Below are 24,269 nucleotides of genomic sequence, written 5' to 3'. Positions count from 1 at the left end.
ACATATACTTACAGTGTCAACTAATGTACACCAGATCGGTTGACTATTTCTTTCTTTTTTTTCTTACTCCAAATTATTAAGAAAAATAGTGGGAATTTTTCATTTTTACCTCCCAAAAGTAGTAACTATATTCACTTTCTTACCAGGAAATATATTAAGTCAAGGCATTTGTTCTACAATCAATAGTGTACACTGTACACAGTACACATACACAAACAAAAAACACATCATTGTAAAATCAAAACATTCATCACTCTGATCAGAATCCAAAACTTATACATAGAGTAATGAATAATAATTGTAAATCCAATACATAACTTCAATGGAATATTATAAGGGCATTAATGTATAATTGTATCCTATCTACATTCCTATGAATGACATTCAATCATTTTTTCTAAAAATAAATAGGTCCTATAGAAAATTTTTGAAGTCAAATTAATCCAACAAAAAGACAAAAGAAAAAACAGCAATAAATGTTATTGGTCGTGACCATAAAACAATATTTTAATAAACTAAAATTATTTAGGTAAAATGGCCTACATTTAAATATATAACATATTTTAATGTTTTAACATAGACTGTGCATAGAAAAATGTATACTAAAATTAAATGTTGTTTACAACTTTTTAAACTGTCCTTAAAAAAAAAAAACAAATGCGGAATAGGCAGGTAACTAACTATTTGTAAACATATTACAATTTTTATAAAGAAGAAAAAAAATAAGAGTAAGAATACAATAGATTTGCCCAATTTAAGTACACTAAAATATTTGAATCAGAGCCCAAATAAATAAAATTGATAATAGAATAATTAATTAAAAAAAATTTTCTACTCGCTATTTGATTTAAACATAATATTTGGTTTAATCATAATTTTTGGAAGACATGCTATTGAGCGCATTATAGGATGTTGAGCTTTCCGTCGTATTTGTAGTGTTGGAAAGTGGTTCATTTGGATCTATATCTGTACTTGTTCGTAGACGGATCATCTGAAATTATGTAAAATTTTATTGCTGTTAACATACTAAAGCAATATAAAATATTACTTACGTGATTATTGTGGGCATTGATAGGTATGTCAATTGTATTTGAAGTCTTCTTTTTATGTTGTTTTATCAAGCCTTCCATCAGATGGTAATCATTTTCCTCTGCATCTCTAAGATGTTCTTTTTCCAGGTATCTAGCAATTTCTGGGTTTGACATCTCCGATGCATGCCTGGTCCGGGGTACAGGGGTATTCCCTCGATTCGGTGAAAGGTCACAGTGTGGAGATAATAAGCTGCACAAACAAAAACAACTAATAAAGCCACTTGGAGTTTATAATTCACCATTCTGCAAGATTTGATTCAAATATATTTTATCATTGGAAAATAACTATGTCCCTACATCCTATAAAAAAAATACTGTAGAGTCCTAACTGCAATACTATACGTATAAAAAGGTGCTAAAGTTCTTATTAATGAAGACAATTAAATTATTTTTTGACAAACATTAATTTTAATTATTTTTGACACATATTAATTAAAATTTAAATAATTATTTAAATGTTAAATGTAAAATTCTAAAACAAATTATAGTTTAAATTGAGAATCTGCAAAACATTTTTTATTCATTATTTTGAAATTATATATTGGAATTAAATCATCCATTGTTACAAATGTATTGTTATATTAAATTTAAAAGCCATAATCATCAAATTATACACAATATTGATTGTTTTCTTATTATTTTTGAGATAATTAAAGACGATTCAATTCATATTCGACTAGTACTTTTTTTTTTTTTAATGATAAAATTCAAATAAAATTATGATTTCCATTAAACAATAATAATTTGGTCGGTTGCAACGCGTCATCCTCCACCCGAGCATGCCAGAAACCTAAGGGAGCCCACTAGAAATTCTGGCAAACAAACACACACGTGTTCCACAACCAACAGCTAATGGCCTCAGTTGCCTAAGCTTAAAAAAAAAATAAATAATAATAATTTGATTTTATAATGATTTCATTACCATTCCTTTAAGTTTAGACCGAGTTTTAATTTTAAATATAAATAAAAACTTAAAATTATACACAAAATTTACCTAGAATAAACTTGTCTGTTAGGTGTTGGAGGAAACACTTTGATGAGTGGCTCTACCCAGATTGTTCGATCTATACTTGATCTAGCAATAGCTTGATCACCACTATCACATTTGTAATCAATATCGCCACTATCAATATCATCCACTTCTTTACCGTTAAAATCTGGCGATAAAGTACTTTCAGTATCAAATTTTCTATCCACTGTTCTTGCCGAATTAACTGACATCCGGCGGCATTCATAATTGTACAGTTCTATACCAGGTTTATCATTAAATGATGGAACACCATCAAATTGTGACAATAAAAAGTTGCTATCAGAAAAATTTGGTGGACGTTTCTCATGAAATGAATACTTTTTTTTTCTACGATATGCAGATGGTAATGCATCTGAAATATCTGATAATAAATCTGATCGTTCGCTAATACATCTTGTTCTACCAGTTACAGGAAGAATTTTTGGATCAGAATCAAAATCTGGTTCATAAGAATTACTCCTTTTTTGAGCATTGTCGCTACTACTACCACTATCTTGGTCACCATTTTGTGTTGCCATGAATCGATGTATTACACCTAAAGTGGACAATGTTTGGTCCATTAAGTCTTCTATTTTATGAAGTCGAAATTCTAGAGCCTAAAATTATTAAAATTATTAATACATTTATAAATTATAATTAAAAATATATCATACTTGTACTGATGAGTTTTGTGAGTTTTCCTTCTGGTTAATATCATCAACTTTTTGTTGTATGTTTTCAGTTTTTTCTAAAGACATCTTAATTCTTTCTTCCATAGACATTTGTACTTTGTAATCTTTTTCACGAAAATATCCTTCAACACACTCCTCTTCAAAATCGTATAGCTGTTCTAATTCCTCATTACCCAAAAATAATTTTAAACCATTGTCATAAGTCTCTTGAATACCTTGAATTTTGCGACAAAGATACTTTGCTAATAGGAAAACATGGCAAAAAAAAATTAAAGGCGGAGGAAGTGATGGCTTTTGTTCATACTCCATAACAACTGTAAATCTCTGGAACATCCATACCTAAAACAGTATTGTTTCTTACATTATTCATCAAACAAGGTTCTAAATAAAAAGGTTTAAGAATAATATTTTAAGAGCATCCATATATAATCATTAGATCCATACACAAATACGCACACTTAAGTACTTGGTCGGAAACCAAACAGATACAATAGGTAAGTCAATAAATATTGCATATGTATGACGTATGTTCATCTCTACCCTCTTATATTTTATTTTTAATCCAGTAATTTGTGTTTAATGTAGTTTAGTGAATCAATTTATGTTCTTTGTCTACACTAATTAATTCAAGAATTCAGAATTTTTTTAAAATTTTTTATTATTACAATGTTTTTGTAAACATATTCAAATTCTATTATTTCATTATTTTTATAAACAATTAAAAAACAAATTAAACTTTATGTTTTAAATTAAACTTTTTCAGTTTTCACTCATATTAATTGTAAGGAAAAACTGAAATATCGATGGTTACTAGTAACACTTCACCATGTTACTTGTGGACTTTGCTTTAATATATCTCCAAAAAATGTATGGGAACTTCACAGAAATCAGAATGAATCTGCACATAATATCACAACTCAGAAGAGAAAATAGTTTTTTTTAATTGTGTGGATATGAACGCATATAATTATTTACATATGATACTATATTGTGTACCTACCTAATATCTAATACCTAGAATTTATAGACATATTTCTACGAGTTCTGGTGTTATCAAGTTTATAATGATAAGAGAATTGTAAGTAAAAATGAAAACTTCCCTAAGATATTGCATTGTTAGTTTAGATATGGTTTTTTAGTATTGGCAAATTTTTTTTAGTGATATATCGTTTTCCATTTATAATAGCAATTGTTGTAACTACATACAATGAGCTATAAGTAACAAAGAAAAAACTTGCTGACCCTTAGAACTCGTTGAAACCAATTCTTAAAATACTTATTATTGTTTAATAATTACCTGATGAGATATAGCATTGATATCATTAAAAATGTTGTTGAAAACCGCAATCAAAAGATTAATAAGTAAAATATTAGCAACTAATAAGTACATAGCCATTACTAATGGTGTAACCCATCTACCAGTTTGACAGTTTGGCATGCCAGCTGATTCATCACACCCTGGATATATTTGATCAGCATACACCTAAATAATATTATATTATAAATTGTAAAAGCGTCCATATCAATTTTAAGTAAATTGTTTATAATTACCTCTCCGTATAACATAAAATATGGTTGTAAAAATATTTCACGGATTAAAATCCATTCAGGATCAGAGTCAGGGTACAAAATTGACCGCCTGCTTACTCCAAAACTCATAAGTACTACAAGTAAAAGTACTACAAAGTAGAGCATATTTTTTATCATTTTACCCATCATTGTAACTAGTGGTCCTGATGGACAAAGAAATATCCATGTATTAATAATATTAGGATTTTAAAACTATTTCATAATTACTAACCAAGATATTTATTAACACCAAGTATATTTAGAATTCGCAAATACCAATAAATAATATCTGTACAGAACATAACTCTTCCAATGGCCTGCGATGATGGTTGTAACCTTAAACAAAGTCCGGTTAGGAAAAAAATAATTGCTGCAGCGTCACATGGATTCCACATATTCCAAGCCCAAACAGAAAATTTATCGCTAAAAAAAATGATTAAATTAAGTTCTAGTACAAATGTTGTAAACTTAATTTCTAATTTTACCTAATGCTAGTAGGTTCAGAAGAAACAATTTCCCTAATTTTTTCACAACCAAATGTACATATATAAGCAATTACATACAATTCTTGCCAAGATGGATTTTGTTCCATACGGACAAGTACCACATATGTGAAAAGAACCAAAAATACAAAATATGCAGCCTGTAAAATTAAGTACATTTGATTATCATAAAAAATGAATTAATTACATACTAAAATGATAAATTTTATCATTGTGCAATATTTTTGTAATACTAACAGAATTTGCTAAAAACTTTGTTATTGGTGCAGTGTAAAATTCGATGATCTTGTGTCGCAAAGGCAATGGTCTCTGCCTCTTTAAATCATAAGCACTATATTCGTATGATGGAGTTACGCATTTATGTTCATAATCAGAATGTTTAATTGTACCTCCTATTGAAGCACTTGGCAACATTGTACCATTTTCAGCGGTTTCATTATCTTTGACTGATGATGCACCCTTAAATTGTATTATATATGAGTAAACATTATAACAAAATTACATTTTAATTCATACATCTAAATTTGTCTCCACAAGATTTAAGTGTGACCGATGTACACCTCCTTCCACACTTTCATTTTCTTCTTCTAATTCCAACCCGTACAAATGTTCTTCTTCAGTTTGTGGCATTGACTGTAATTCTTTTCGAGACTTAAATTCCAGCCTAGATATATATGGTGGAAATAGCAATCCTAATAAAATCTATAATCAAACATTTTTTAAGAACAATGTATCCATAATTTAGCATTAATATTGTTAATACTCTGATGTTGGTATTTTTTCTCGTTCTTAGACCTCCCATCCATAGATCAGCAAGTATAATTTGGCTACAAGGGTGAGCAAGCAAAGCTCTATGATTTGCAGCCACGGCCAAGCTAAGACAAGTTTGACCACTCCAATTTTGCAGCTCAACCGTCAGCATTTGTTGGGCTTGGTCATCATCTTGACGATAGCAATAATCCAATAACTCAAGTGCTAAAGCCATATTTTATCATATTATTATTTGTATTTAATTTATATCCATTGGTACATACAGATATCTTCAAACACTTTGGCATAATTTCGTAATTCATCATAGATTTCTGTCTCTAAATCATCTTCTGCTGCTTCATGTGCCATGGCTTTATAAAGCTTACAGGCAGCAAGTGATTTAACTAATGCTTCTTCTCCATGCTGCCACATTAATAATGCCATCTCTTGGCGCTTGGTTAACACAGTCCAAATCTAAAAAAAATAAAAAACCAGACACATTTTATGTAGAAAATATTTCAGAGAAGTAGAAATCTACTCATTAGAATTTGTGATGTAATTCTCAGAAACAAATCAATTGTAATCTGAAGAGCTCCAGATAAAACTCAGTCATATTTCTAAAAGCTATTAATCTTAGAACAAATAATTAATATATGACAATGATACGAGATTGAGAGTATTAAAATATATTTTTTGAACAATAAACAAGTAACCTATTCCAAAATGTGTACTATGTATATTATTGAAAGAATGACTGACGTTTTCCAGATGAAACGTTGACAAGAAATATTCATATGAACAAATAACTAATGTAGGTTACACCAGAATTAGAACTCTTAATCTCTTGGTTAAATTAGTAATCAATAATCCAAATACATTATTTGAGTAATAAGGTACCCAAACGGTATTTATACTCAATGAGTATATTTTAATAATTTGTCCTTTGCTAGTCCAATATGCATATATTTTATTAAAATTAAAAAAATCTAAAATAAATGTTTATCTGTATGTTTTTAAAAACTTTTTGTTAAATCTTATTCTTTAAATAAATTTTAACCCAAAACCATCATTCAAACAACAAATTAACATGTTTTTTTACAAGAACCAGAAAATAATACTTAAGATTCTCTTAGGTATATTTTGGTTAAGAAATAAAGTGTAAGGATATCTATAATAAATAACAAGTGAACAATAATTTACGTACTAATAACTCATTAAATGGATATTCAAAAAGAGATTCCTCTTCAGAATGTTCAGAATCGGCTAAAACACCCAATGTTAAATTGTTTCCATAGTAACGCGTAAATGAAGCACTGTTTCTGTGCGTATTGTTCAAACGGCGTGTTTGGGCATACATTGTACGAAATTTACGTCTGGTGTATTGAGCTCTATTTAAAGAATGTAAATCAAAAACTAAATATAACAATGAAAATAACATTTCAATTCTACCTGTATGCACCACCCATTAATTTATTAATTACTAATCCAATGTCATGCAATGTATACATATAACCTTGAGGGATATGAGGTCGAACATCCCGTAATATATATCCTAATGTATTTGTTGGTCCTTGTTTCTGAAAAAAAAAATCGATAAGAGTGTTTAAAATTGTAAATGTGTATTCATATTTATTGATAATTTATAACTAAATATATACATTATTTATAAATATCAAATATAATATATGTTTATTTTATCACTACATTATCTAGTTCACCATCATGCTTTATTATTTTGGGATAAAATAAATTAAATACTTTTACATAAAATAGATAGTTTAAAGTAACATTAAACTATCACTATTCAGTATTTAAATATTTAACAGACATGATACAACCGCTATAAAACTAAATTAAAATAACTATTATTGAGGTAATTTACTTAATTTGGCATTGATAATTTATTTTGTGCATACAAATTACTTTAAATTAGTAAACTACTGGTATATAACAAATTACTTTTGATGTTTACACTAGAGCCACTGAGTTAATGTAAATACAGATTTTGTTTTTTATACAGGTGGTTAACTCTGTTTTACTTTTTTCTCATTTAAAAAGCATAGGCAGGACAACAGAAATCACAGTGGGCCACTCTGTATGATAAAACTTAAAATTACCTTTAAAAATATGTTATTTTCTTTATTAATTAATTTAGATACATATATCAAAATAACTACTAAGATTGTTTTCTTAATAAAGTAAAATAACATATTTTTTTTTTATGGGGATATTTTAATTTTAAATTTCAAATACAAATATTGAAATTAATAATCATACATTTATCTAAGAAACAAAGTTATTTTTAGTAAATGCATGCAATATATACAATGTAACTTACAGTGTTGTATAATTCTTCAAGCCTAGAAATAGATAAAAATTTCTTCATACTAACACCATTTTCTAACAACAATTTTACAAAATCAATCCGGTCATGTTCTAAAGCTTGCATCATAGATTCTTCTAAGGCGCCTACAAAGAAATAACATCCATATTTACTATCTAATTCTAAATTAAATTAGATATTAAACATTTAAAGACTTACCTTCTGGCCATTCTTGTCCATAAACAAATATTTCAGATCTAGCTATGTCTACACGATTCCAAGTCAATGCCAAACTTAACTGTTCTGATGGAGATAAATGTTGACTTTTAAATAACGCAGTTAATATAGTTTGATCTAATTCCTGTGACTTTTCTTGTCCATCACTCATTCGGAAAACAGTGATCTATATTTCCAAGAACCAAAATAAATTTCATAACTTTGAATAAATTATAATTTTATTAGTACCATATTTTTATGCCGTGTACACTCAATGAGTTCTTCATATAAACGTTCAGCTTTCTCTTGCCCAACTTCAAATGTAATTTGTATGGTATTTAATAGATATTCTTTCATATTTTCTAAAACAGTTTGTCCGCCACTGTCCACTGCATATCTGATTCAAAAGGTATAGGCCACCTTTTTCATTTTTATCTAATTACTAATACTTAAAAAGCAAATAGATAGGTTTCAAGCTATGATAAGTTTTTACCTGTGTGTGAAAGCTAATAGATCAGCTGCTCTGCCTGAACCATCACATATAACCACTGGTACTGGAGGAGTATCTGTAACATATTCTAACACGGCTCTTATTGTATGAGTACCTCCTTCAATCACAAGACAAACGACAGGAGTACTATAATGTGCACCTGTAAAAAGTAAAATAAAAACCTTAAAATATTGTTCTATCCTGAAGTCATTTAAAAATGATAGAAGTACTTGGATGAAGTTTTTGAATTGAAATGTATTTTTCCAATTTTTTACGTAATTCAATTTCTGCTCCATAACGTCCTGATGTGCCATCATCCACCAAAAGGAAATATGTATGTCTATTATTCAAGACAGCTAATTTAGATCTAGGTGATGATATAGAATGGTAGGGAACATCCTTATTATGACCAATAAGTTCATGGTTGTTTTCAATAATACCCCACGGCGCTATGCCTATAGATACAACTCTACCCGGGCGTTGTGAATCGAGCAAAAGTGCATCTCCCACTTGACGAGTAACACCTAGATATACAATTATATTTATAAAATATACCAAAAATGTAATTTATTAAAAAGAAAATATTTCAAAATTACCAGTATTTGTTCCTCCAGTAAATACCCAAGCACCAGTTGTTTTAGCTGCTTTTAATAATCCTTTACGTAATACCTTCTTCAATTTGGGCTGTATTTCGAAATTGGCTTTTCCTCCTTGAATAGTTATTAATAATTTCGGTAGTTCTAGACCCCATTCTCGATTAAATAAGTTCAGTATAGTTTCTGGTCTAGTGTCGTGTGACAATCTAACATACTATGAAACAATTCTTAACCATCATCTATGTTTTATTTTCCATGTTTATGTGTTATAGTTTACCTGTGCTTTTGTAGGATGTGGGCCACCTTGAAACTCAATAGTTCCATAGGCATCTGTTGCTGAAACTACGGTATGTTTTAACGAAGACCATACTTCATTAGGATTATCAGGGTCTAACTGAACAGAGCCACTTCCTCCGCCACAGTGAAATGTTAATGATAGCCCACAACTGCATCTATTATGCATATTTTTATTTAAAATTATTAGAATCAATAACAATAAATATTATATATTAATTATTGGTAAAAAAAATTACCTAGTCTTATCGGTGTTGGATGGAATAAAAGTTACACAATCTCTTTTTTGAAATAATGCTTCAACCCAACTCCGAGCTTGCCTCTAAAAATTAAATACAATTCTAATAAGGTACAAAGATATTTTAATTGAGAACTTATTTATTTATAAAATTAACTTATTACCTAATAATGATGATTTATTATTAAATCATTTTCTAAAACAAAAAAAATCTATTTTTGGACAAATAAATGTAACAATTTGAAAAATAAACAATTAAAATAATTATATGTTATAAGTTGTTCTGCAGGCAAATATTTGTAAAAGGTAAATAATTGGATATCAATTATTAAATGACTAATATTAATGATACCTATTTAATTCAAATGAAATTATAGGTAATAAGTCTTATAAATGGTTTATACTCAAAGCTAATAAATACAGAAATACATTACAAAATATAATTTCTAAGAAAACAAAATATATATTAATTAGTAATTAGAATTATGTAACTAAACCTAATATATATATTTTTTCTTTAAAATAAGACTAATAATAAAATACTTGAGTATAATATAAAAGATAAGATAAGTTGTAAATGCAAATAAATGTGATATAATATATTATGTAAAATGTGTTATATGCTAGCTAAAATACAAAAATGTGTAAACATATTTTTTGCAATAGTACCTATAATAATTTTCTAATAATTTCTATACAATAAATAATATATATACATATTTAATAACAAATAATTTACATACTTTTTTGGATTTGTTTATTTTTGAAATCATACTGACACTTAGTTGCTCTTTGTTTGTTAAGGTTATAACATGCAGAATTTAAAGTTTCTACCATTGTCGGCCAATGAATCTGAAAAGGAAGACATTTTTATAGTAAACTCATGACATTGTATGCCCAATGGTTAATTATTATATAATTTAAATAGGTAGGCACATTGAATAATTAATACATTTTAACCCCACATACCAAATTTAATCTGGTCCTCTGGATGGCTACAACACTGAACACTATGAAAAATAAATTATACAAATTAGTGGTTAATTACCATGCATTAAACAATAGCATTAAATAGTATAATGTTACTACAATTGTCAAGCCGACGTTGTCAGGTGAATTACAAAAAATAATCTTACATTTAATAGTGTAACACAATATTGAAACCAATAACCGTCACTTACCTTTACATTTACATTTTGGAAGTTTCTGAAATAATTGATTCGAAAATATTTAAGAAATTTAGATAAAACAATTTAAATTCTGAGCCTAATTTTTAACCCATTGTCACAACCATTTGATTTAGATTTGACCATTGAGCATTCATGGATGATAGGTAGATACTAGATAGTCGACGACTGAAATGGGAACCTGTACCATTTAGTACAATAATTTGTTTATAGATAGCGCTAATAAACATTTAAGAAATATTTACTATGAAAAATATATTTATACTCTGCAAATTCGCATATTAGCATGCTGAAGGGGACGTCATACCACGGAATAGATGTACCTATGACGCATAATCGCAAGCCGCAGCTTTGTCTCCGTCCTTCAATCGTACAACATTGATCATATAAATGTCATAACGCATGTAACGTTCGGGATAATTTATTTAAGTATTTAACAGACATTTGTAATATAAATGAAATATTATCCTAGGGCCTCAATAGGCCATCCATGGGCTAAATATTTTAATATTAAAGCAAGTTGGGCTATGTGCATTTGAAAATTTCCCATATTCAACCGTGTAGAGGGAATGGATTTGTTATCATTTACAAGCCTACCACTCCATTATTGTGTACAATCTTCGGATAGAATAGTTGGAATTTCATGGTGGTTTTCATCAAGGACCAATATAATATGTTATTAATATGACTAACTTAATACGCTTGAATTTATAACACACGTTCATATAGGGATGTTAAAACAGTTCTAAAATCTAGTTAATGGTTATTGAAACAGTCCGTGGTTATTGTGGTTTTTGTACCACTCACCAACAAGTGATAACATGTTATCGCAACAGGTTGTTGTGGTATTTGGTGGTGTGGTATATATTAATATGTATTATATTCTGTGGGTGGTAGTCAGTAGTTGTGGTGTGATACTAAGATTATCTGATAAAGAGAACATACAACTCTGTATTTCCGTCAAGTGTCGGTGTAATGTACTCATTTAAGTTGAAAGTTCTGAACTGCTGAAGTGGAAAGTATCAAAATCTGACTGCATAACCTCACAACAGTTCACATTCAATTTAACTCTAACAATAATAACATAATATCAATTTAAATTTGAGTTTTAAAGTCTAAACCATTTGGTTATATTATTTCTGATCAATTTCATTTTCAGTAGTAATATAATATAGCTATATAGGGTTAAAAAATGTCATCAGGAAAACGACTTAGTCCTAACGACCCAGGATCTTATTCTCTACCTGGTAAGTAATTTAAGAGGACGTCATACTCACATATGTTGTCTCCATCTTATTAACACATAGTATACCAAAATGTATGTCCAGCAGTTCCAATTTACTATTTGAAAATGCTCATAATTCACTTAAAAATTAAAATATCGTAAGAAACCTTCTAGAAAACATAAATAATATCCTTAAGTTTATATTTGATAATAGGTCAACTCACTCTAATATTTAGGTTAACAATACGAAATTGGAACTGCTGGACCTACATTTTGATACACTATGCGTCAGTAAGACTGAGACAACACATGCAGGTATATTATCCTCTTAAAACTTCTGCTACAATCTACACCAATATTGCAAAATAATACTTTCCATTTATGATTGTTTAATATTATTTGAATATCTATGAAATTGTTTTTATTTTTGCTAGTTGAGTTATTCATGTAAAAAATACATATTTTGAGATACTTTTTTTTCCCAATAATAAAACAAAAACATTAAGTACTTAAAAGCTTTAAAATTTTTTTAAGAAATAATAATACATTTTGTTCTACAAATATTTTTTTATTAAGATTTATGAGAAATTGATAATTAGGGCTAGGAATTATTTGGGTTGAAATGCAAAGGCATTTTTTTTAGTTCCTTCTGATTACTTTTATTGTTTAGTATATCTACTAATCGCATCATGTTGAAGTAAACTGTGGTTATTTTATTTTGCATGTTTTAACTATAAATACGTAAAATTCATGTTTTATCATTTGTGATATCATAGATGTGAAGAAATAGAATCATAAAAATATTAATAGTTTTCATAACTGGTATTTAAAGTTAGAGAATCACTTAATTATAAAATGTATATTAATTGCTTTGTTTGTAACTCAGGCATTTAAAATATTGATGTATCTACTATGTTTTATAATAAAATATAATTATAATTATTTTCTAGAAAAAGTTGCTGTAACTCATATTGATATAGAACTTGCTGCAGATTTTAAAAATGAAAAACTTAAAGGATTTGTTGACTTGAGCATAACTAAAATTGATGAGAGCTGTGATCATATTGTATGGTAAAGATGATTAATTTATAATTTAAAAATAATTCACGAAAACATTTAAATTCTAGATTTTGGATAATATTGATTTGAATGTGTCAAGTATTGAGAATAAAGATGATGGGACATTGTTGGATTACAGTATAGGGGAGCGCTTAGAAGTGTTCGGTTCCAAACTAGAAATAAAAATACCATCCAAAAAAAAGTAAGAAATCTTTTTTTTTGCATTTAATTTTTAAATAACATTGTTTGTTTTTGATTTTTGAATTTTTAAACTTAAGGAGCATCATACGAATTACTTATGAAACATCACAAACTGCCACTGCTTTACAGTGGCTTACACCTGAGCAAACTCTGGGCAAAGTCCATCCATATTTGTTTAGCCAGTGTCAAGTATGACAATTTTCTTATATGAATACAGACTCTTCTTAATTAAATTGGTGTGTATTGTTTAGCCTGCCCATGCTCGCTCTATGCTACCCTGTCAAGATACCCCATCAACAAAATCTACATATTCAGCAAAAGTATGTCTATTATTAAAAATTATACAATTTACAAAAATGTTTATATAGTTAAGCGTATTGATGTTTTAATTATGGATAAATTACAGATTACAGCTCCCAAACCATTAACAGTATTAATGAGCGCAGTCCCGTTAGAAGTAATTGACCAAGGAGAAACACGCACATTCTTATTCCAACAAACTGTTCCAGTGCAGTCATATTTAATTGCCCTAGCTATTGGCAATCTGGTCAGTAAAACTTTAAGTCCTATATCAAAAGTTTGGTCTGAACCTGAAGAAATTGACAAAGCTGCATATGAATTTGAACAAGTATAATATAATATTAACATTTTAATATTCTATTACTCTAAAAATGTTTATAATACAATTTGGTTGATATTTTTAGACTCCTGAACTATTAAAAACTGCTGAAAGTGTGTGTGGTCCATATGTTTGGAAAATTTATGACTTACTTGTTATGCCACCTTCATTTCCTTTTGGTGGTATGGAAAATCCATGTTTAACTTTTGTCACTCCCACATTACTGGTGAGTTAGATAATATAAAATATAACTATAACCATTTAATGTATTTATTGTTTACTGATATAGGCTGGTGATAGAAGTCTCGTAAATGTTGTGGCTCATGAAATAGCACATAGTTGGACTGGAAACTTGGTGACGAATCGTAATTTTGAACATTTTTGGATGAATGAAGGATTTACAGTTTATGTAGAACGCAGAATAGATGGATTGTTGAATGGCGAGAGTTCTAGAGAATTTGCTGCACTAGGTGGTCTTGAAGATCTCAAACAATCTGTAAATATTTACTAATACTTCTATGATTAACTTTACTAAAAAAATCATAATAACAATCACAATAAGTATTGCAGGTTGATAATTTAGGTGCGCAAAATCCGTTAACTAAGTTAGTAGTTGATTTAAGTGGTATTGATCCAGATGATGCATTTTCTACTTGTCCTTATGAAAAAGGTCATACATTCTTGTTCTATTTAGAAAAACTATTAGGAGCTGGTAAGGCCGTTTGATCAAGAACTAACTGCACAGGTTTCTCATTATTTAAAAATTATTTTACAGCTAAATTCCAAATATTTTTCAAATCTTATATTGATAAATTCAAGTATAAGTCTGTAGGTACAGAAGATTTTAAATCATATTTGTTATCCTATTTCCAAGAAGACAGTGCCACCTCAAAAATTGATTGGGATTTATGGCTGTATACTTGTGGCATGCCTCCAATAATACCTCCGTAATTATTTAGCTTAATATCTTAGGAAAATGTGTTAAAACTAAATATTGATATTATGTTTAAAGGTATGATACAAGTAATCAAGATGCATGCATCTCTCTGTTTAACCGCTGGGAACAGTGGAATGGTTCTGGTGATAGTTTTAAGAAGTCTGACTTGGATAAATTTCAAACAGCACAAATTATACAATTCTTAGCATTAGTTTTGAAATCAAATAACTTCAGTTTGTTAAAAATAAAGGCTATGCAAGAAGCTTATGATTTCAACAATAATGGAAACCGTGAAATTCTTTTAAGGTAAGAACTTAAGTAAAATATTTATTATTGTCAATTTTATAAAACGTGTAAGCATCATAATACGTCTGTATGTTTATACCAGGTGGCTTAGGTCATGTGTGAAATTCAAGTGGATTGAACAATTAGAACTGGTATTTAAATTTATTAATACTACTGGAAGAATGAAATATGTTCGTCCTTTATATAGGTATCAGTTTTCAAATTCCATTTTAATATTACCAGTTTAAGAAAATGTATTAATTTTGTTTACTAATTATTATTTTACTATTGTTTTTTTCAGGGATCTTTACTCTTGGGAAGAAGTACGTACAAAAACAATAGAAAATTTTGAAAATAATAAAATGGGTATGATGTATGTTTGCCGTCACACTGTGGCTAAAGATCTACAATTAAGAGATTAATATCAATAATATCTGTGTTAAATTATTTTTTTATCATGATATTATTTAAATCAAAATGTAATAATAACAGACATATTTTATTCATTAAAAAAAACTAATAAAATCTTATTTTTATGGAATATATATTTTAATACTTATAACACCAATGAAATTAGATTATTTTTACATTGATAAATAATTTGCCACCATTTTCCAAAATAAAAATCTGAATTCTATAAATATACAAATTAATCCTTGTACTACTCCATACGTATTATAACGCTCTAAACATTTATACCATTCACTGCTTCTGACATTCTATTATGTTCCTGTATTTTATAATATCATCATTTGCTGGTAACTGTACAATTTTAGGAAACCCTGGATTGCATTATTTTAAATTTAAATGATGAAATCATAGTATAGATCTAAACAAAAAAATATATATTTTGTTTTATGTAGCTTACACACTTACACAGGTTGCAGATAATTAAAAGTGAAACAGTGAAAAGATTAAAATATAAAGCTAAGCTAATTATAAGAAATTACCAATTTGAAGAACAATGCAAGTTGCACCAGAAATTGCAAATAATATGGAAGTAATAATAATATAATCATTATCATAGGAATACATTTGCATAAAACACTGGGATTCTTCGAATAACCACAATATGTCAGGCGGTCTTCTTGGACATATTAAATAAATAGCATACATAATGATGGGATTAATCACTATTCAGATAAATAGTTAGATTGATAGAAGTAAAATCAATAGATTCCTATCAGTGACTAGACATAATATTGGTCTTGGTCATTATACGTGTATAGCATCTCTACACTAGTACAATGAATGATATTGTGAAAATAAATTTCAAATTACTATATAATTATTATATATGTATATTGGCTGAACTTAATATACCATTGGAGTTGGTTGTCATCACAATTGGTTAATTTTACATAACGGCACACACATTTCATATAGTTATTCATAATATTATAAGTCATCAATTATGAGCTGTATAATAATTATAATAATTGAAAAATTGCTAATCTAAATCATTTTATAGTATAATCTAAGTGTATAAAAATGAATATCTGTCTGTATGTCCTTTATGGCTGCCTAATCGGCTGGACCAATTTTTGCGTGTGTTTGCAGTACCCTGGACTATTTAGATTCACAATTGGACCTGGTAGGTCCAGCCTCGGGAGGTGCTCAAACAGGGATTTTGATTTATAAATGTTTATGCTCTTGGTTATAACTTATAAGAGAAATATAAATTTATTTTGTAGAAATTAGTATTTTTTTTGTTTATTGATTGCCATTAGTCAATCGGGGAGATAGACCATGCCTGGCGAGGTTCTACCTGTTAATATACTGCTCGCATTATCACAAGTGAGTCTCATTTAGTTTTTATTTTTAACAGTCAACAAAGTGCACGGGATTAGTTAGTAAACTATAAAATAGATACTTCAAATCTTACTATTAGTTTTATTCATAATAAATAATCATATAGGTATACATCTATTAACTATATAATATAATATAATATGAGGTCTGGTGAGGCGCGGTGGTTTGCGCTCAAGCATCGTCCAGTGCTGCTGGTTTCCGGATGGATGACCACCCAGATTTTTGAGGACAAATCTTTGCCCCACGTAAAAACATACATTCTAACCGTACCCCCCTCAATGACCCATGTCAGGGTTCTAAAAAAAATTTAGGTATATATAATACATAAGTACTTGGAGTAACCAGCAAGGCATCAACTTATTGAATATAATAATGAATATTTATTTACAGGATAATTATTCACTAACCATGTTTACCCAATGTTTTCCTTCAATAATACAGTTTTTCAAAGGTTTGAGATTTTTTTGTACTTTTTCAGAAGTGCCCTGTGGAGATACAAACTTGTTTTTCAAATGAAAAACCTCCCTTTTCAACCATTAATTATTCAGTGGATAATTTTTCTGAAAAATGTTATGTCAGAATCAAAATTTGTACGACCAAGTAGTTAAGAGTTATTTAAATTTGTGTTTCCACCAAAACAAATTTCCGGATATGCCACCGATCCTCAGTACAAACATTTTAATAGCTGGGGAGCATGTTTAGTGATTCCCTTGGTATATGTTATGCTGAATTCACGAATCATTGTAATTAAAAGTGAAATTGGCATTTGGCTAACAACTTCATAGAACTTGCAAAATATGTTTGTCTGAAGGTTAGAATGAAGGCAGACTTTTTTCTATCAAATTCATGAATTTTGCATATTAATAAGCGTCAATAAAATAAGTAAAATAATTAAATGATAGAATACATTTAAAGACACATTTAAATATGCGATGTCCACTATCGCGGCATAGATCCGTGATTAACATAATAGCTGTAGTATTAAGATTATCATTAAAAACAAAAAATATTTGTACTCCACAGAATGCTTATATATTAATGAATACTATAACTTAAATGTTCACCAATTTTTCTCTATTTATTTCTTAGTTTAAATTCATTACTAATACATTATAACTCATAATTTGTATTTACTGTGATTTTTGTTGGAGTAGGCGACATATAATATTGCTTATTTGGCATAATTAACGTCATTATTATCTGTTGAATATTTTCAATCAAAAGTTTGTAGTTATTCTAATGATTTTAAAAATTGTGATAAAAAAAAAAAACAAAAATAGTAGATATCACACATCAAGTTCTTACTAGTATATACACTGAGCTCTACATAAACATATACATAATATAACTATATAAGTACTTAAATGAATACACCTAATTAATAGAAGTCAGTGATTCCAAAAAATTACAACCTTATTAAATTCATGATTTAGGTTTCAACTCAAATACCAAAATAAAATAGGAGATTATGCCGAGTTTCTTAAGAAAAAGGGGAATGTATTGATGCACTTTGTGCAGTGCAGTATATAAACTTTTATCGATTTTTAGATTTTTTCACATTAATAAAATCAAATCAAATAAATATTTAAGTTATAAAATTAATATATTTTTAATTTAAATTATGATTATAAAAAAGGTGTAAAAGTATAATAAATCAATTTAACAGCACACTATTCTATATAAAATGTTTTATTTTAATTATGAATTTGATTAAAAGTATATTCACAATTAATAATAAGGAAGTATGTATATACAAGAAGCTGGATTAATGTGAATGTAGTTTACTATTTTCTTTTTTTCAAAAAACACTGCTTGGTAAACTATATTAAATAATTATTGGATCAAATATAAAGATTGGGTACTATAATTATTAACAGCAAATTATTTTGTTTTATATTTGCTTGGAAAAAAGAATGGTATAAACAAAAATAAGTATGTTGACAGTAAATTCGTGTTAAATAGTAACTATGTAATAACGTAATAGCAAATTAACTGATCATTTATAAATTTAAAAATATTTTTCTTATCATTTTTACCATAAAATATTTTGATGTCACTTTAAAGATTTTTTTTATGAAGCCCAATTAGCTAATTCTTTCATTTCATCATCATCTTCCTCAGCTTTAGTTTTTGCTAAAAATGTAAAACAACTCATTAATATATATGTATATAGGTAAGTATATTGTATATAACTTTTTTCACTAAAAATACCTTTGCCTCGGCCACTGGGCTCAAATGTTGGAACTGAAGGCGTTGGCAAATCGTGGACAGGTGTCTTGCCTGTATTCAACAACTCTTTGTCCAATTCTTCTTGTTCTAGCTCTTCCAATTCTTTTTGTAATTCATCCTGTTAAAAAATTATAAGACTATTGATAATTTGTTCACTTAACTATTGAATAAATACTGACCACAATTAGCCATTTTAGGGATTAAATAATCAATGTCATCTGTTTCATATATTTACAAAATTTTACTTGTACCATAATAGCAGTTATAAATCTAGAGAGTAGATTTTTAGGTTCTTAAAATTTTTAAATATGATTCCTCTGTAAAAACCTTAAAATATTCTCTTAATATTCAATTCAAATCGGGTGAAATCAAAATAGATTGGTCGAACAGTGCATACCACAGTCTAAAAGGAACCTTGAGTAAACAAGATTACCAATCCATTTACATATCATAAAAAGAATTAAACAATAAATCTAGGTGTATCAAGCAGTCATTGAATGATTTATATCATTCTTTTTTCTGTGGTAAAAAATCACTAATCAAGAAATGAACAATAATGATAAAATAATACAATATATTCTAAAATATGAAAAATAGATTAGATATTCTCAAAACCAAAATATACTCTAATATACAATGTAGATTTTTTCTACAGATTCTGCTATCAATAAATTGTCCACATTTTTAAACCCTGTTCAGTAGCACATACCCAATAAATATATGTGAAAACCTAGAAAACCTCTTCCTAGTTACCTATTTATGAGTAAATAATTTAAAATTCAGTACAAATGTTGAATAAAAGGAATTTACATTAATAAATACCAAATGCTTATAAGTTATAATTTAGAACCAATGACAATATTTAAAATGAATTTATGATTTACTAGCAGACTTAGTTTCCTGTTTCCTAAGCTAACTAATTCTCATATTTTTTACCAATCTGCTCGGATGTTTACTCAAAAAAGATTTTTCATGTTTCAATATTTTTAACTGTCATTATTTATTCTTTCGTTTTCAGGGTAATTACAAATCACTAATTATTATTTATATAACTTTTTTGTATAAACCTAACAGAGTCCTAATACTATCGATAGAAGGAAAAAATAAAATCTATATCACAGATTTAAAATTAACAAAAATTTATCAAATAATAATTAATATTAAGAATTTATAACTTTAAATTTGATTCAATATTGACATTACATTTGTAAAAATAAATTATTATTCTTACCTCGTCTACATCAGTTCCAAATGCAACTGGATTTGAAATAGCTTCTGATATTTCTTTTGACAAATCTTGTGACTCTGCTATATCATCCATCATATTGTGAACATCATCTACATTCCTGTAACAAGATCAGTAATTTTAATTAACAATTTTCAAACCGCATTGAAGCTATATTAGAAAACTTTTCCTACATATTTCACCATTTCTTAATGCTAAATATTTTTTGTAAGAGCCTGAAATAAATTGGTAATATTCCATTAATTACAATATAATATTTATAACATTTTATTGCATATAATAATGTGTATTAATTATTAGTTATAGCAAACAATAAATTATTCTTATTTGTAAAGTAAATTTCTGTATTTGTTTTTATTTTAAGTTTACTGACACGCAATCTTAAAATCAGTATCAATATAATATATCTTATTTATATCTTATGATTATTCAAATAATTAAATAAGTATTACATTTTTTTGTTAAAATTAATATTAAAATCTCTTTTTTGTAATTTAAAATTTTAGTCTATACGTGCATTTTTTAAATTGCCTATTTGGGAGTTTTTAAGGAGATATATCAAATCCCAATTAATTAGTTTAATAACAAAAAATACCTAACCTAACCTAACTTACAATATATTGTATCATTAATATGAGGACTGATTTGTAAGTATAAAGTTATAATAATTTTTAGATACTTTATGCATAAAAAATAGTATAGGCATTGTACAATTAAATATATTAAATACATAATGGATGGAAAATAATAAGGTAACTAAAAATAAAATAGGTAAATATCTACTCAACAAAGAAAATAATAAAGTAAAATTTAATAAAATGTAGGTACCTATAATTATTTTAATTTTTGTCTTTTTTAGTTACATATGGATGCCTATATTTGAAAAATATGATTTTGGAATTTTAGACAGAATAATTATAGTGACATGAAGTTCAAAAAAAAACTTATATATCCTAAATAATTACTGGAAGATTAAATTACTAGTTACCAACTAGGCGGTTACTAGTGAAGTAGTGACTAAGCAAATTGTTGAAAGTGAAAATATTATGACTCATAATTGTTATCAAGATATTAAATTAAATATAATTCAGTAATAGAAGAATAGAATAATAAAACTGAATGTCAACATTTGATACATTGTTATAGTTTATGTTTGAGTGTTTTGATTAAATTCATATAAAAATAATATGGAAATTAGAGTTTAGTTTCATTAAGTTAATTTCATTTTCACAATAATTTATTTACTTAAAGTTATATACATAAACTGATAAACATGTAACGTTTTGTATTATGTTTAAGAACCTATAACATTTTATAATACATTCAGTGACGTGGTGACAAAATTTCAAACCCTATCACAAAAAGTAAAAATTAGCATATACTTATGTGTAATATCACATAACTAATGCATTTCTAAGCTGGTGAAAATTGTATCAAGTAAACACTGGTTACTACGCCACTGAACACCTTACTGAACACATTTGGTATAATATCAAAATAATGTATAAAAGCATATAATGTTTACAACATACAATATTGGAAAACTAAATTTCTATAATTAGCAAGTGAAGACGACGATTAAATTAATAAACTTCACTGTTAATGATTTGTATCTAAAATAAGTTAATATGAACCTTAACATGTTCAATGTCAACATTAATTTTATATGAGCCAGCCAGTGACCGACATGAATTGAACTATGGGCACCTGTCGCCACTTGTTAAATTGGTAGATTTACTTAAGTCAATATGGTCACGAATGGCTGAAAGAAATTTCAAACGTTTTCTGCTATAGCCATCTAATAAAGACTTAATACAAAACTGGTTACTGCACGTCAATATTACGTTGACACTGGTCATGGGCATCTATTTACTAGTGTCAATTACGTGTTGATATTGGCATCAACGTGTTAAGAAACAACGTTATGGGATTCTTTGAATAATGATAGAACTTATATAAATATATACACTATAATACTATATACATTTATACATAATAAATATCATCTAAATAGGTACTTTATATGACCATGATAATTTCAGTTTTAAATCCAATTTACTGAACAATTAAATATTAGGTTTAACCTTATGAATATACATCAATAACAATAAAACTTACATGTTTTGATGAGCTGATTTAAGTGCATCTGCTGCAGTTTTCATGGTAGTCAATACTGCTGTATTTGTGTTGGCACCTTCTAATGCCTCCCGCTGTTGTTCAATAGTTAACATGGTACCATCAATTTGGGCTAATTGTTGTTCGTACCGTTTCTTACGCTTCAATGCTTGCAATGCAGCTGAAAACCAATTACAAACATTTGCAATACAACTAAAATACGGTGTGTTAAAACGTAAAAAACATCGACTTACCTCGTTTATTAGTTGTACCATTTTTTTTGGCTATCGCTACTTCTTGTTCAATTTTTTTTTCTAAAAATTCTTGTTTCTTTATCAGCATCTCTTCAGTGGATCGAAGCTTTTGTATCGCATCTTCGGTTGATGGTCCCTTCTCTTCCTTTTTGCCACCGAAAAGCTTACCGAAGAAACTCATAATGTACACAATATAATATTATTTGTATTTATGTTATTAACTTATTTATACAATGAACATAATAATTCAAAGATATCGTATACAAATCACAACAAGTAAATAGTAATAATCAACAGTCACAAAAACACCAACGAATAACAATAAGTCGCACTAAATTTGCGTAGAAGGCAAAAGCGAAGAACTAAAGAAATTTCGAAAGATAATGATAAAAGATTTTTATTGTTGTCATTTAGTATTTAGTGGTCATCTGTTATTCTGTTAAAATCATCCACAAAATGATTGACGACGAAAACACCGTAATTGATAACCTATAACCAAAGACGCTGTAACAACATTTCAAAGAGTACAAAAAAATGCCAAAGTAATATTAATAATAATAATAATACTACCCATTATTATTCAGTACTTTGATAGTTTGATATAACACAACTATATAGCAATATAGCAGACTGCAATACTGCATATTATACGAGTACATTCCCATATGAAATTAGGAACGCTGAAGTCGTACGGCCATGTGTCAACAGGGCAATGTTTACAAAATATCTCAATAGATAATATTATACCTAAACATATTTATAATTTATATATTACGAATATATGTATATTATCATTTATCAACCATGCAATTTTGCCCTGTAGGCATCACATATTCACATGGCTGTCCGACTTCAACATTATCCTGTAGTCGGCTATCTAGTTATTTCATATGTCTACCTGCGGACAACTTACGCTTCAGCTGCTTAGCGTTTTATAGTCTAGGACAGTGGTTTTCAACCTTTTTTGGTTCACGGCACACTCACGCACTTGACAACCACAACAACTTTGGAAACTTCGCCGAAGGCAATAAATATTGCCACATGTCTAGTCGATCTCGCGGCACAGTAGTGTGCCACGGCACACTGGTTGAGAACCACTGGTCTAGGACTTGGTATTTATCTTAGATCAAAATATACAATGTATACTATGATCTCAGACTTTTATTTAGTCATGATTACGATATTAATATATTATCCATAAACCACGGCTTTAGATAGTAAATACTAAGTTTTACTATCTAAAGCCGTGCTATAATAAACCTGGGATTAAACTCTTGTTCCATCAAATGCTTAAATGGTTAAACAATTGAACAATATGTTTTCTATTTC

General features: G+C 28.0%; 3 protein-coding genes across 3 annotated transcripts; 1 reads left to right on the top strand and 2 right to left on the bottom strand.

Annotated features, from left to right (window-relative positions):
- Positions 1–233: 233 nt before the first annotated feature.
- LOC111040609 (transient receptor potential cation channel trpm) lies at positions 234–11,155 on the bottom strand. Its single transcript, XM_022324553.1, has 25 exons — positions 10,953–11,155; positions 10,741–10,781; positions 10,515–10,623; positions 9,773–9,855; positions 9,517–9,691; positions 9,240–9,453; positions 8,874–9,167; positions 8,647–8,803; positions 8,403–8,550; positions 8,157–8,340; positions 7,953–8,083; positions 7,064–7,191; positions 6,819–7,002; positions 5,899–6,088; positions 5,628–5,839; positions 5,381–5,566; positions 5,102–5,323; positions 4,847–5,004; positions 4,594–4,784; positions 4,344–4,525; positions 4,090–4,275; positions 2,775–3,131; positions 2,086–2,717; positions 1,053–1,281; positions 234–991 (listed from the first exon to the last, which is right to left on the bottom strand). The coding sequence occupies exons 3-25, from the start codon at positions 10,542–10,544 to the stop codon at positions 866–868; spliced, it is 4,599 nt and encodes a 1,532-aa protein (XP_022180245.1). The 5' UTR covers positions 10,545–10,623; positions 10,741–10,781; positions 10,953–11,155; the 3' UTR covers positions 234–865.
- Positions 11,156–11,870: 715 nt separating this feature from the next.
- LOC111040610 (leukotriene A-4 hydrolase) lies at positions 11,871–15,762 on the top strand. Its single transcript, XM_022324554.1, has 13 exons — positions 11,871–12,205; positions 13,134–13,249; positions 13,311–13,444; positions 13,521–13,632; positions 13,695–13,763; positions 13,850–14,071; positions 14,148–14,288; positions 14,352–14,558; positions 14,633–14,774; positions 14,838–15,009; positions 15,075–15,305; positions 15,388–15,492; positions 15,586–15,762. The coding sequence occupies exons 1-13, from the start codon at positions 12,151–12,153 to the stop codon at positions 15,704–15,706; spliced, it is 1,827 nt and encodes a 608-aa protein (XP_022180246.1). The 5' UTR covers positions 11,871–12,150; the 3' UTR covers positions 15,707–15,762.
- Positions 15,763–18,963: 3,201 nt separating this feature from the next.
- Positions 18,964–23,348, bottom strand: LOC111040656 (charged multivesicular body protein 4b). The gene is made up of 5 exons (XM_022324642.1): positions 22,941–23,348; positions 22,690–22,867; positions 20,557–20,671; positions 19,308–19,443; positions 18,964–19,229 (listed from the first exon to the last, which is right to left on the bottom strand). The coding sequence occupies exons 1-5, from the start codon at positions 23,119–23,121 to the stop codon at positions 19,168–19,170; spliced, it is 672 nt and encodes a 223-aa protein (XP_022180334.1). The 5' UTR covers positions 23,122–23,348; the 3' UTR covers positions 18,964–19,167.
- Between the last annotated feature and the right edge of the window lie 921 nt (positions 23,349–24,269).

The sequence above is a fragment of the Myzus persicae genome, unplaced genomic scaffold (assembly GCF_001856785.1).
Source record: "Myzus persicae strain clone G006 unplaced genomic scaffold, MPER_G0061.0, whole genome shotgun sequence".
NCBI classification, from domain to species: domain Eukaryota; kingdom Metazoa; phylum Arthropoda; class Insecta; order Hemiptera; family Aphididae; genus Myzus; species Myzus persicae.
Note: the sequence above shows the minus strand (reverse complement) of the source record. Positions and strands in the feature narration are given on the sequence as shown.

Excerpts from the sequence above, each read along its gene's own strand:
- LOC111040656 (XM_022324642.1), bottom strand. The coding sequence starts at position 23,121 with ATGAGTTTCTTCGGTAAGCTTTTCGGTGGCAAAAAGGAAGAGAAGGGA. Across the intron at positions 22,868-22,940 it reads TGGTACAACTAATAAACGAG|CTGCATTGCAAGCATTGAAG; the intron begins GTAAGTCGATGT and ends ATTGGTTTTCAG. Across the intron at positions 20,672-22,689 it reads AAATCAGCTCATCAAAACAT|GAATGTAGATGATGTTCACA; the intron begins GTAAGTTTTATT and ends ATCTTGTTACAG.
- LOC111040610 (XM_022324554.1), top strand. The coding sequence starts at position 12,151 with ATGTCATCAGGAAAACGACTTAGTCCTAACGACCCAGGATCTTATTCT. Across the intron at positions 14,289-14,351 it reads TTGTCACTCCCACATTACTG|GCTGGTGATAGAAGTCTCGT; the intron begins GTGAGTTAGATA and ends TTACTGATATAG. Across the intron at positions 15,306-15,387 it reads AACCGTGAAATTCTTTTAAG|GTGGCTTAGGTCATGTGTGA; the intron begins GTAAGAACTTAA and ends TGTTTATACCAG.
- LOC111040609 (XM_022324553.1), bottom strand. The coding sequence starts at position 10,544 with ATGATTTCAAAAATAAACAAATCCAAAAAA. Across the intron at positions 5,840-5,898 it reads CAAAGTGTTTGAAGATATCT|CACTTGAGTTATTGGATTAT; the intron begins GTATGTACCAAT and ends ATATGGCTTTAG. Across the intron at positions 3,132-4,089 it reads TCAATGCTATATCTCATCAG|GTATGGATGTTCCAGAGATT; the intron begins GTAATTATTAAA and ends ATACTGTTTTAG.